Genomic DNA, 13,250 nt, shown 5'->3' with positions numbered 1-13,250 from the left:
GTTGATGGGCTTAGGGAGTCCATGGAAGCACATGAATGACATTGGTTTTCTACTACCAAATCTTAAGAAACTCGATTTAAAACAATATGCTTTTCAAGGCCTGGAGTGGAATATAGAATTGGGGAGTTTTGGGAAAGTTGAGACAATTGTGATTGAAGACACCGATATCGTGAGATGGACCGCTCAACATGGAAACCTCCCAAGGCTTAACCTCCTAAGTATACGCCATTTCTATAAATTAAAACAACTCAATTGGACGCGTGATCCCAAAAAGGCCAAAAAGCCTACAATTGAACTGATTGAGTGCAATCCCTTAGGTGTTGCTTCTGCTGAGCAATTAACACCGAAATCTCACTTTAGAGTTCGTTGTCACTCTTCTTTTTGAGATGAGAAGTTGTAGCTATGCTCTGAAATTGGTTAACGGGTTAGCCTTCCTACTTCATTTATATGCATGCACAAACCACATCATTTGAATTCTTTCTTAATTAAAATGCTTGTGTATGATCACATCATATATTCATTTATCTCTGCTGGAACCTTGAAATTGTTTTCTCAGCTGGAAAAATCAAATCTTGTTGCCGATTCGTATTCGCTCACCGCAGCTCTGTGTGCTTGTGGCCAACTGAACAGAGTGAAGGATGGGAAATCTTTGCATTCCAAGATTGAAAAATATGGCGCTGAATGCAGCGTGTTTGTGGCTAATGCGGCTACACTTCCCGTGCGATGAAGGTTTTTGGAGAAATGGCTGAGAAAGATACTATTTTATGGAACTCTCTTCTTGTTGCAATGCTAGAAATGGGGCGCTTGATGAGGCATTCGCTGTTTTCAATCGAATGCCTAATCCCGACACCATCTAGTACAATGAGCTAATAGATGGCGTCGCGAAGTATGGAGTGGTGGAAGATGCTATGTCTGTGCTTTCAAGAATGCCAAACCCGAACTCGTCTTCTTGGAATGCGATCATAACAAGGTATGCAAACAGGGGAAGAGGCAGAGACGCTGCGATGTTTTTCTCCAAGATGCACTCATGTGGTGTTCGTATGGATGAGTTCACATTTTCGAGTGTACTTAGCAGTATTGCTGGATTGTCCTTTCTCACGTTAGGTGGTTCTGCGTGTTGAAATTTGGTTTTAAGGAGCATGTTGTGGTGGGGAGTGCGCTTATCGACATGTACTTCAAGTGTGGGGCGGTGGAGGAGGCGGAGAGGTTGTTTGAGTCCCTCCCCGAGAAGAATTTAGTCACTTGGAACACGTTGTTATCAGGCTACGCGCACAATGGTGATACGAGGAAGGTGTTTGAGATCTTCAAGAAGATGAAAGTGGCTAAAGATTTGAAGCCGGATGAAATCACATTCCTCAATGTTCTATCCGCGTGCTGGCATGGTGGGGCTAGAGCTAGATTGATGATTGTGGGAGAAATTGGAGAGGAGAGGGGGTTTTTGGCGGAAAATCGAGAGAGAAAGCGTGAAATTAGGGTTTGAATATCCTTACCTGCGCCGCCACTTATACGCGCGAGAAATGCCCGACCGGGCGAATTGCCCGGGCGTTTTGAACACAACCCGGGCGTTCTCACTGGGGCCGGGCATTTTTAGTGCTCGAAACGCCCGGCCGGGCGTTTTGATTCTTCCACCCGGGCGTTTTTTTCTGCGATTTTCTTTTTTTTTATTATTTTTTTTACCCTGCAACAGAACACGGTAAAAATACCAAAAACCCAGCTCAAACAAAAGTAGGGAAAGAAAGTAAGCACTACCCATGTAAACACTCAAACACACCAAGAAGATAAGCTAAAACACACACAAAAACAATAAATGTACCTACTAGGGGTTGCCTCCCCTATAGCGCAATTTTTTACCGTTGTATGCTCGACGCTCTTCAATCTCCACCTACTCAATCAAGCCAACAACAAAGACTTCGTCTTGTTGCTCCCTAGTATAGAACTTCTTCAAGTTTTGACCATTGGCCTTGAAGGTGGGTCCATCGGATCCAAAGAGCTCCATCGTTCCATTGCTCATGACTTCCTTAATAGTGAAGGGGCCGGACCACTTAGATTTCAGCTTGCCCGGGAAGAGCCTCAACTTGTGGTTGAAGAGTAGAACGGCGTCTCCCGGGTAGAACTCACGCCTCTCAATCATCTTGTCGTGGTGAGCTTTCATCCTTGCCTTGTAGATGGATGAATTAGCATATGCTTCATTCCTAAACTCATCAAGTAGATTGAGGTGAAGCATCCTCTCCTTGCCGGCTTTAGTGAAGTCCATGTTCAATTGCCTCACCGCCCAATACGATGAGTGTTCCATTTCAACCGGGAGGTGGCACGACTTCCCAAACACCAATTGGTAAGGTGACATTCCGATGGGAGTCTTATGGGCCGTCCTATACGCCCATAAAGCATCATCAAGCTTGAGTGCCCAATCCTTCCGGTTTGCCTTGACACTCTTTTCAAGAACTTGTTTGATCTCTCTGTTGGCCAACTCAGTTTGGCCATTAGCTTGAGGGTGATACGGAGTTGTCACCCGATGCTTTACTCCATATCTTATTAACACCGCCTCTAGCCACCTATTGCGAAAGTGAGAACCTCCATCACTAATAATAGCTCGTGGTGCGCCAAATCGCGTAAAAATGTTCTTTTGAAAAAACTTCATCACCACTTTCGAATCATTGGTGGAGGTAGGAATGGCCTCCACCAACCTTGATACATAGTCCACGGCTAAGAGGATGTATTGGAACCCATTAGATAGAGGGAAGGGCCCCATGAAGTCGATGCCCCACACATCAAAGAGCTCAACTTCCACGATCGTCGTCATCGGCATCTCCTTCTTCTTAGAAATGCCCCCCATTCTTTGGCATTCATCACACTTCTTCACAAACTCTTGACAATCTTTGGTGATGCTTGGCCAAAATAGGCCACTTTGTAGCACCTTCATGGCAGTCCGGTTGGCTCCAAAATGCCCACCGCTAGGTGCGGCGTGGCAATGCATAATGACGGACTCCCACTCCTCTTGTGGGACACATCTTCTAATCACCATATCGGCACACCTCCTAAACAAGCACGGGTCATCCCAAAAGTAGAACTTTGCGTCATGGAAAAATTTCTTCTTTTGGTAATCTTCAAGTCCTTCGGGAACCACCTTAGCATTGAGGTAGTTCACAATGTTGGCATACCATGCCACTTTCCCTTTAGCCACAAAGAATAGGTGATCGTCCGGAAACTCTTCGTTGATGGCTAACTTCAACTTCTCCTCTTTATTCATATGCTCCATCCTTGACAAGTGGTCTGCCACCACATTTTCACATCGTCTTCGGTCTCGGATCTCCAAGTCAAACTCCTGTAGGAGCAAGATCCACCTAATAAGCCTTGGCTTCGCGTCCTGCTTTGCAAAGAGGTGCCGAATTGCGGCATGATCGGTGAAAATGATGGTTTTGGCCCCGATGAGATAGGGGCGAAACTTGTCGAAAGAATAGACCACCGCTAGCATCTCCTTTTCGGTGGTGGTGTAGTTGGCTTGAGCTGGATCTAAGGTCCGGCTCGCATAGTAAATCACCCGGAAAATCTTGTCCCTCTTCTGCGACTGTGTCATGAAAGCATTCAGTATGTCCTCTGAACTCCTCTTCTGCGGCTCGTTGATCATTCCTTGAGACACTGTAAACCCCGAAGGTGGATGCAAGGCATTGTTGGGGTTTCCATTGGAGAGATTAGGATGTGGCTTATTCCCAAAGTGGTTGAAACCTCCACACCCTTGGTTGGGGCGGGAGTTGCTATAGTATCCGTTGCCCCCTTGGTGTACGTAGTTGACGTCTTCTACACTTTCTAGGTTATCTTGCACCGATGATCCCACTCCCATAAGATCCATCTTCCTGTGGATGAGCTCCAATTGATTCGCCAAGCTGTTGTCGGGACTGACTTCTGAGGCAGAAGCTATTCTGTGCACCTTGCTCCTCTCATTAGTCCAAGTTCCATCATTCGAGGCAACTCTCTCGATCACCTCCATTGCTGCCTCCTCACCAATCTTTATCAATGATCCTCCTGCGCTCCAGTTTAGCTTGCTCTTTGCATCAGGCAGGCACCCCTTGTAGAATGCGAGGACTTGATGGGTTGGATTCAAGCCATGATTAGGACACTGCTTCAAAAGGCTCTTGAACCTTTCCCAAGCTCCTCTAATACTCTCTTGAGAAGTCATCTCAAATGCTAGGATCGCTGATTGCCTATTCAAGGCTTCACTTGGAGGGTAGAATTTTGCCAAGAATTTGGCCACCAATGCATCCCACGTGCGGATGGAGTTGGGCTCCAGATTGTCTAGCCAATCCCGGGCATCATCCTCGAGAGAGAAAGGAAACGCCCTTAATCTGATCTATTGGGACTCCATTGATTTTTGTCGTGTTGCAGATCTGGATGAACTTGGTGATGTGTTTGTTAGGTTCCTCCATGGATCGGCCTCTAAAAACATTGTTCTCCACCATCTGAAAGAGCCCTCTGAGCTGAAAGTTGTTAGCATCCATGTTGTTGCTAACGATTGCTGGATTGGACACCCCATCATAGGCAAACATGTTCTGCACTTGTATCCCATTCTGCCCTTGATCTAACCGCCTCTGCAATGCTGCGAGTTGCTCTTAAAGTTGAGCATTAGTTAGGGGGGTGGTGGATTGTTATTCCCATTGTTCCCCCCGTTTCCTCCGTCCATCAGAAAAGTAGGGTGCGGCTCAAACGGAATAGGAGAGTGAACTGGTGAAGGAGCAGGTGACGGTGTTTCTAGAACTGGTGAAGGTGACCGTCTCTGGACCGGAGAAGAAACTCAGATCTGCTGGTTCAGTCTCTTCAAAGCGTTTCTCCTTCTGTTGGATGCTTCGATCTCAAGATCAATAGGCTCTAAAGGTAAACCCTTAGAGCGTGTTTGCATGCAACCTGAAAATGACAACACAGATCTGAGAGCTCAAAAATAAAAATAAAAATTAAAGCAATAAAATCTAGAGTAGCAATCTCTATATTTACCAAAAACTTGACTCGATTTATTTTCAAACACGAGAATTACCCGCAAGTGTACGGGGCTAGTGTAGTAATAAACAAGTACGAGTGTCGTATCCACGGAGACAAATTATGTAACTCAAGTACCACGAACCGATTTTGACAACTATCTAGAAAATCCGGAAAAGTTGGTTTTTGATTTTGAAAAAAAATGATTAAACATAAACAAGATAAAGCACGCAACCAACGACGAGTTTCAAATAAGAGAACGAGGTTGAGCTTTGGATCCAACTACAATGAACACGATGTGAACAACCCAACAACTTCGATTACCCATTTGAAGTCTCTAGGATTACTAGGAAAGCCGCTAGTCTAGACTAAGCCCTCTCTCGAGTGCACTTAACCAGTTGATTAACCATTAATATTGAAGTCTCCTTCTAATATGTCACAATTAACTCCTTAAAACAAAAGGCTCAAGTCCTCACTCTAGAATTCCTTCTCTCGAATGCAAATTATCTAGGTGTTGTTCATTCTTTTATCAATCCTAATTAGGTATCTCTCGATTACTCAAAACTAGGTCAACAAACCCAATTGGTAGCTAAGCAATTGAATTGAAAAAGCACAAGAATGAAACAAAGAAATCACAAGAGCAAAGGTAATCAAAAGTCCTTGAATTAATCAAAAGCATTCATTGTAGTCTTCACCAAAACTCTACAAATGATTTAGCTACTCATATTCAAAGCAAATTCACAAGAAAAATCCATAGAAAGTGAATTGAACATAGTAAAACTAATAAAGATACTCCCAAGGGTGGATTGAATGGGCAAATCGTCTTCATCTTCAAACTTGTTGATGAATCGGACTCTTTGTCGCTTCAATCTACTCTCCAAATGTGGAAACTACTTCTGGGGCGTGTGGAAAGTGTGCTGGAGTCGAACCCTAGGTCCTATTTATACCCGTGGCGAAAAATAGAAATAAAGCTGTAGTCGAGCAAATCGCCCGGCCGGGCGATTCCTAAGTAACAAAACGCCCGACCGGGCGTTCTTCTTGAATCGCGAAGTAGCACAAAACGCCCGGCCCGAGCGTTTTCAGAGGGAAAAACGCCCGGGGACAGAGAATTCGCCCGGTCTGAGTGACAAAACGCCCGACTCGGGCGATTTCAGAGGGAAAAACGCCCGGTGACAGAGAATTCGCCCGGCCTGGGTGGCAAAACACCCGGCTAGTTCTGTGAAAACGCTCGGCTTGATCTTTTGGCTGCCATTTCGTCCGTTTCCACCTGTTTTGACTACAAAAACTCGACAAACTTATCAGAGCACTCTAACTAAGGGATCATGGATGAAAACTCAAGTAATGTGCTACAATATACTCAATTAAGCACTTTAAACCATCCAAAACACTTGCTAAACTACGAGTTTATCACTTTGTTATAGGAAAATAAATGTGTTTTAATAGATTTATAGTGGATCATTACATATGTGCTTCGAATGGAGGTTGTAGATTGATTTCGAGATGAATTATTTAAGTTGAATTGGATAATGTAAAAGGACTACTGGATAGAATTAGATTTTGTTGACAAGAATTCGGAAATATCTTGGGATAACAGCATCTTATGATCATGTATTCAATAATGTAATATTTTGCTTTTCTTGATGTAACAAGCCAAGCTTGCATCCCAACAAAAGCATACAACTTTATTAACAAAAGGAGACAGCTTTAATAAAGGACCTGTCACATTTGCACCATCAATTTGATCTTATTAAAACTTAAAAAATGCATTTCTTGAAACAAGTACTCCCTCCATCATATAATAGATAACACAGTTGGAGAATGATACGGGATTTTAGGAGATGTTGGTTTGTATGTTAGATGAAGAGAGAAAATAGTATATTTATATTAATGTGACATCTTTTGTGGGACAAATTAAAAAGGAAAATGTGACATCTATTATAGGACGGAGGGAGTAATCTATATATCAAATATTTTTGCAAAAAAAACTTTATATTAAGTAAAGTGGTTTTTGTTTCATATATAGATAGATCGTTTAAACCAAATTTAGAATACGACTTTCAATAATTTGGTTGTCAATATCACATTAAAATCTGTGTCGTCCATAAATAGAATACTCCCTCCGTCCCCCATAATTTGTCCCCATTTGATTCGGAACGGATTTTAAGAATTATATAATAGAAAGTGGGTTTAAAAAGTTAGTTGCATGTGAACCCTACTTTTATATATTAGTTTTATAATAAAATGTGAATGAGAATGAGTTAGTGATCCACTATCGAAAGCATACAGCTTTATTGACAAAAGCACGGAGACAGGTTTAATAAAGAGCTGAAAATAATCTAAAAATCCCACCACTACTCCTCTCACCACCACTCTCACTCTACCCAGTGATGGCTGCTTATGGAGCTGCCGTTTCTCTCAAGAACACAATTCAGAGTCTTCTAGAATCGTCTCGCATCTCGCTGGTTCCTCCCTCTCCTGATATCTTACGATCTGCATATGATGCTATGTGTTGCTTGCACAACGTTCTGAGCAAATTGGACGAGACAGGCTACAGCAAGATCAGGACGAAGGTGAACGCTTTTGATGAACAAATCAAAGACGCCATATGGGAATTCGAAGATTTACTCGAATCGCACTACACTGATCAGATTCTTCCACAGCTTGAAAGCGAGAGAGATCGCTTGCCTTTCTCTGTAGATCTGCAGAGTCTGTGGCAGAGTGTTGATCGCTTCATCGAGAGGATGGCTGTGATGGAGGCAGAGTACGATATGGAGCTGGTGAATATGCCGGAAGAAGAAGGTGAACCTCTTTCCTCGAGAATTGATTTTGGAGGAATTAACTCAGAGATGGTTAAATTGTCTAAGCAATTTGAAGAAGTGAGGGATTATATTCTTGCAAAAGCAGAACGAGAAGGTAAATATGCTAGAGTTAATTGTTTATTATTAACTGGGATGGCAGGGGTTGGAAAGACTACTCTTGTTAAGAAAGTATTTGATGATCCCTCGATTCAGACACATTTCGAGCTTCGAGCATGGGTCAAAGTAGGCAGAAAATGTGAATCCAACGAAACATTACGATGCATTCTAGCTCAAGTGGATCCCAGCAATCGCGACCAAATGCTAACCCAAAGAGACGATGATGATATCAAGAAATTAGTTGGACTCTTGGAAGAGAGATTGAAGGATAAGAAATGTCTCATTGTGTTGGATGATGTATGGCAATGGGACACACGACTCATGAGTACCTTGCAAGAAAAGAATGTCCAAATTTTGGTTACAAGCAGGCTGAGAATTAAAGATTCTCCAAGTTATTGTGATGTAAGATTGTTGGATAAAGAAGAAAGTAAGAGATTACTTGGTGAGAAGGTATTCGGTGATAAAGGTTTCCCACCTTACCTTGAGGAATTAGGAGAAAAGATTGCACAAAAATGTGAAGGTCTTCCACTTATGATAGTTACAGTTGCAGATCTCCTAAGAAAAGCCAACAAGGGTACTGGGGAAGAGATTGACAAATGTACCCAAGAATATTGGACTGAGGTAGCCGAAAAACAACAAAGTTCAGTGTTTGTGGATGCATATAATCAAATATCAAAGGTATTTTTCCCAAGCTATGACTACTTACCACAAATTTGGAAAATGCTTTTTCTCTATTTGGGAGCTTTCCTCCCATATACGAATATTGATCCACATGATATCATGTGTTATGTGAGTGCTGAGGGGTTTTGCGAACAAATTGGGAAAAAAAAATTGGATGATGAGGTTATGGATGGATTGACGACTAGGGAATTTTTTGTTTCCCATACCCTGACAGAGCTTTCCTATAATTATCATCTTCTTCTATATGATTTTGATCCAGTATCTTGGTTTTCAAATAAAAAATGTCGCTTGTGTAAGAAAGAAGCTAGTAAAATCAAGTTTTTGCATGTCTTACAAAGTTGCTATGAAGATATGAAAGGACAGCGTCGGTTGTGTGCCCATTCCAACACTTTATTTGCTATCAAAGAAGTCTATGATTCAATAAAAAGTGATTGTTCCTCCACAGTTCGTTCTCTCCTTTGTCATGGTCCTAGCCACCCTTATCCAGTGCCAATACATGCCATGGATTTTAAATTGCTCAGGGTACTGAATGCTCGTAAGGTACGATTTTATGATATCCCACCTGAAATTCTAAAACTAGTTTGTCTAAAGTATTTAGCCATAAGTTGCAACAAAGAGCTCCCTGGTTCAATTTCCACCCTTTTGCACCTTCAATTCTTGATTATCATTCGATATGTGGCCATTATAAAGCGTGGAGCTCTGCCATATATGCCATTGGAAATATGGAACATGCAAAACCTACAACATCTTAATGTCATGGGAAGAGACCTGCCAACCCCCAATTCTAACTCCAATGCTATTTTGGACCGAGTCTCTTTTCTTATAGGCGTGACTACAAAGAGTTGCACTATGGAAATTCTTAAAAGAATCCCAAATTTAAGGAGTTTATCCATGATTATGATACAGAAGCCTTATGATGAAGACGATGATAGCAATTCATTGAGTGGCTTGGATCATATCTCAAAGGAACTCCAGAATTTGAATATTCTTTCAATTGATGTATTGAACCCTGATATGAAGTGGGAGACTATGGTTCCTCTTTCAATGTTCCCATCAAGTCTAACAACATTGAATTGACTGGTTTAGGGTATCCTTGGCAGTACATGAACGAGATTGGTTTGATGCTACCAAATCTTAGGTACCTCGTACTAAAAGAGTATGCCTTTCGAGGCCCAAAGTGGGATCTAGAATCAAGTTGTTTTTTGAAACTTATGAAACTTGTAATTGAAGACACTGATTTGGTGGAATTAAAAGCTCAACAAGGAAGCCTCCCTTGGCTTAAGCTCGTAAGTCTACGATATTGCTACAAATTAAAACATCTCGATAGGTTGTGCTGTAACACAGGGGTAACACCTGTAATTGAATTAGTAGATTGCAATCCCTTAGTTTATGCATTTGTCGAGAAATTTTCAGAATCTTACAATGTAATAGTTCGTAGCCACCGTTCTTATTTGTGATGAGTACTCTCAACTTGGTTAACAGGTTAGCCTTCTTACTTTTATTAATTTTCAAAAACCACGTCAATTTATTTCTCTTTTAACTGAATTAATTGCTTGTGCTTCTAGTTTAAACTAGACATATTTTCATTATATTGATTTATTGTTTTTCAGGCACATGAGAAAAAATAATGGGTCAGATGTCGCATTATCCCATCATTTCAAGTGAATTGTGATGTTGTTTCCTGAATTCAAGGATAGTAATTTGTTGGATTCTGTTTAGAATTGTGAAACCTGAATGTTGAATTATGTTTGTAACCAAAACTATTGTCAGCTTAAATTTCTGTTAAAACATTACTTGCTTTTTTCCCACATTCAATACTCTCTCTGCTTTATGCATGATTTTCACTTTGTTTTGATTGTATGTTGAATTAGTTGATGTTTTTTTTGTTATATTTGATGAAAATTTTGAAATTGTAATAGCTTAGAATTTACTTGTTCTTGATTAGATATTTATTTGTGTAATTAGAGTCGGGCCGTATTTTTAGTTGTCGCATTTTGTCGGTGTTGGAGCTGTACATGCCCAACAGCTATTCTTGCAAAGGATCGAAGCTGGCGCTAGATAAGGGGTTCACTGTTTTTAGTCGAGTGCCTAATACCGACACTATCTCGTACAAGGAGCTTATGGATGGCGTTTGGAGTGGTGGAAGACGCTATATCTCTGGTTTCAAGGATGCCAAACCCAAACTCATCTTCTTGGAACGCGATCATAACATGGTATGCAAACAGGGGAAGAGGCAGAGACACCGCGATGTTTTTCTCCAAGATGCACTCAGTGTGGTGTTCGCATGGATGAGTTCACGTTTTTCAGAGTGTTCTTCTCTCACATTGGGTGGTTTGACACATTGCTGCGCATGAAAGTGTTGTTTTAAGGAGCATGTTGTGGTGGAATGGTGGAGGAGGCGCAGAGGTCGTTGGAGTCCCACCCAGAGAAGATTCTAGTCACATGGAACACATTGTTATCAAGGATACACTGTGATATGACGAAGGTTTTTGAGGAGTTGAAAGGGGCAAAAGATTTGGAGTTGGACGAGATCACCTTCCTTATCCGCGTCAAAGTATGCTCATTCAGAAGTCATGAGAGCATACTTTGACGCGATGAGGATTGAGACTAGGATTGATCCTATGCCGGAGGATTGTTGTTGAATTATAAAGGTGATGGCGCAAGCAGAGGACGTAGGGGTTGCTGAGGGGATTATTGGGGAGCTCGGGTTCATCATATCATTTCACTGTTTGTTTCCCTTTGGTATTGTATTTGCCGATGCATCATTTTAAAATTTGTTATAACTTTTAACGTCTCATATCTGACCGGCACAAGTTTTAAAAATTATTTGACTTTATGAAGTAAACTGGGTAGGAAAAGTTAGTAGATGTGGGACCTACTTTCGTATATTAGTTTTATAATAACATGTGTGTGAAATAATTTAGTGGAATGTATATGGTCCACTTATCAAATATAGTAAAAGTGAAATGAGAAATTTATTGGCGGACGGATAAAAAAGGAAAAATGAGACATTTAATGACAGACGGAGAGAGTAGTTCCGAAAGTGATATGACCAAAGTTATGATTTACTTCCATTGTCCCACAAAAGTATGCACTCTTTCCATAGTAGTAAATCCTAAAAGAATATGCACTTTTTAATTTTGGAAACTCTTTTCTATTTAATGATGTGAAACTTTCCACTAACAGTATTTTAATTACTTTTTCTTTTCTATCTCTCTTATTTTAATAATTGTGTATAAAAATATGTGCTTAACCAAAAATATATTAGGTGGGACGGATGGAGTTTATGACAAATTTTCCTTTAAAAAATGTATACTATAAAACAAATGCACACTAAAAAGTTATAATGACAAAATGTTTGAATTGTCATAACCTTAAAATATGTCGTGCATTGAGGGATCGTTTGTCGATACACGTTGACTGCAAATTCACTGTACCACCACCACCTACCGCCGTCACCAACTTCTTCCTCTTCATCACCACAAAGTCACAAACTCTCCACCTGTTGGGTGATGGCGGCTTATGGTGCAGCGATTTCTCTCAAGAAAACGATCAAGGATATTCACCAATCGTCTCGCATCTCGCTGGTTCCTCCTTCTCCACAGATCATAGGATCCGCCTATAATGCCATGAGTGACTTGCAGAGTGTTCTGCCAAAAGTGGACTTCACCAGCTACAGCAAGATCAGAACAGATGTGAATGCTTTGGATGAACAAATCAAAGAGGTCATATGGGAATTCGAAGATGCACTAGAATCCCTTTACACAGAACAGATTCTTCCACAGCTTGAAAGCGAGAAAGATCGCTTGCCATTCTCTGTAGATCTGCAGAGTCTGCGGCAGAGTGTTGATTGCTTCATCGAGAGGGTGACGTTGATGGAGGCGGTGTACGATATTGAACTGGCGTGTATGCCTGAAGAAGAAGGTGAACCTCTGTCCTCAAGAATTGATTTTGGTGGAATCAACTCATATATGGTTGGATTATCTCTTGAATTCGAACGAGCCAGGGATTGTCTGATCAAAGATGAAGGGAAGCGGTTATTAGTTACTGGGATGGCGGGGGTTGGAAAGACAACTCTTGCAAAAAAAGTATTTGATGATCCATCGGTTAAGAGACATTTCGAGCTTCAAGCATGGGTCAAAGTGGGCAGGAAATGTGAATTCAATGACATGTTACGATGCATTTCAGCTCAGGTGGATCCCAACACTCGCCACCAAATGCTTACCCAAAGAGATGATGATGGCAATGAGAAATTACTTGGACTCTTGAAAAAGAGAGTCAAGGATAAGAAATGTCTCATAGTGTTGGATGATGTATGGGAATGGGACACACAACTAATGGATAGCTTGCCACAAGAGAATGTCCGAATCTTGCTTACAAGTAGGCTAAGAATTCAAGATTCTCCAATTATTCATGAAGTACGCTTGTTGAATGAAAAAGAAAGTAATAAATTACTTGGTGAGAATGTGTTTGGTGAAAAAGGTTTCCCACCTTACCTTGCGAAATTGGGAGAAAAGATTTCACAAAAATGTGAAGGTCTTCCACTTATAGTTACAGTTGCAGATATCCTAAGAAAAGCCAACGAGAGTACCCGAGCGGAGCTTAACGTGAGTATCCAAAAATATTGGATTGAGGTAGTTTAAAAACAACATAATTCAGTCTTCGTGGATGCATATGATCAAATTGCAG

At 41.2% G+C, this 13,250-nt stretch overlaps 1 protein-coding gene and 1 pseudogene across 5 annotated transcripts; both read left to right on the top strand.

The window, feature by feature from the left end:
- The first annotated feature begins 490 nt into the window (after window positions 1-490).
- LOC125200497 lies at window positions 491-11,361 on the top strand (annotated as a pseudogene).
- On the top strand, window positions 7,321-10,376 carry LOC125212892 (putative disease resistance protein At1g50180). Of its 5 annotated transcripts, none has more exons than XR_007174790.1 (2): window positions 7,321-10,043; window positions 10,172-10,376. XR_007174790.1 is itself a non-coding variant. In XM_048113202.1 (2 exons), exons 1-2 carry the CDS (start codon window positions 7,353-7,355, stop codon window positions 10,187-10,189), a joined length of 1,224 nt encoding a protein of 407 aa, XP_047969159.1. In that variant the 5' UTR covers window positions 7,321-7,352; the 3' UTR covers window positions 10,190-10,376. The 5 variants fall into 5 exon arrangements, 4 of the variants coding, with proteins under 4 accessions (XP_047969159.1, XP_047969145.1, XP_047969152.1 ...); XM_048113202.1 differs by having other exon boundaries at window positions 7,321-8,558; XM_048113188.1 differs by having other exon boundaries at window positions 7,321-9,101.
- Window positions 11,362-13,250: the final 1,889 nt, after the last annotated feature.

This window comes from Salvia hispanica, chromosome 1 (genome assembly GCF_023119035.1).
Source record: "Salvia hispanica cultivar TCC Black 2014 chromosome 1, UniMelb_Shisp_WGS_1.0, whole genome shotgun sequence".
NCBI classification, from domain to species: domain Eukaryota; kingdom Viridiplantae; phylum Streptophyta; class Magnoliopsida; order Lamiales; family Lamiaceae; genus Salvia; species Salvia hispanica.
This window is presented reverse-complemented; position numbering and strand designations above follow the sequence as displayed.

Bases quoted from the DNA above. Each gene is read 5' to 3' on its own strand.
- LOC125212892 (XM_048113188.1), top strand. From the start codon at position 7,353: ATGGCTGCTTATGGAGCTGCCGTTTCTCTCAAGAACACAATTCAGAGT.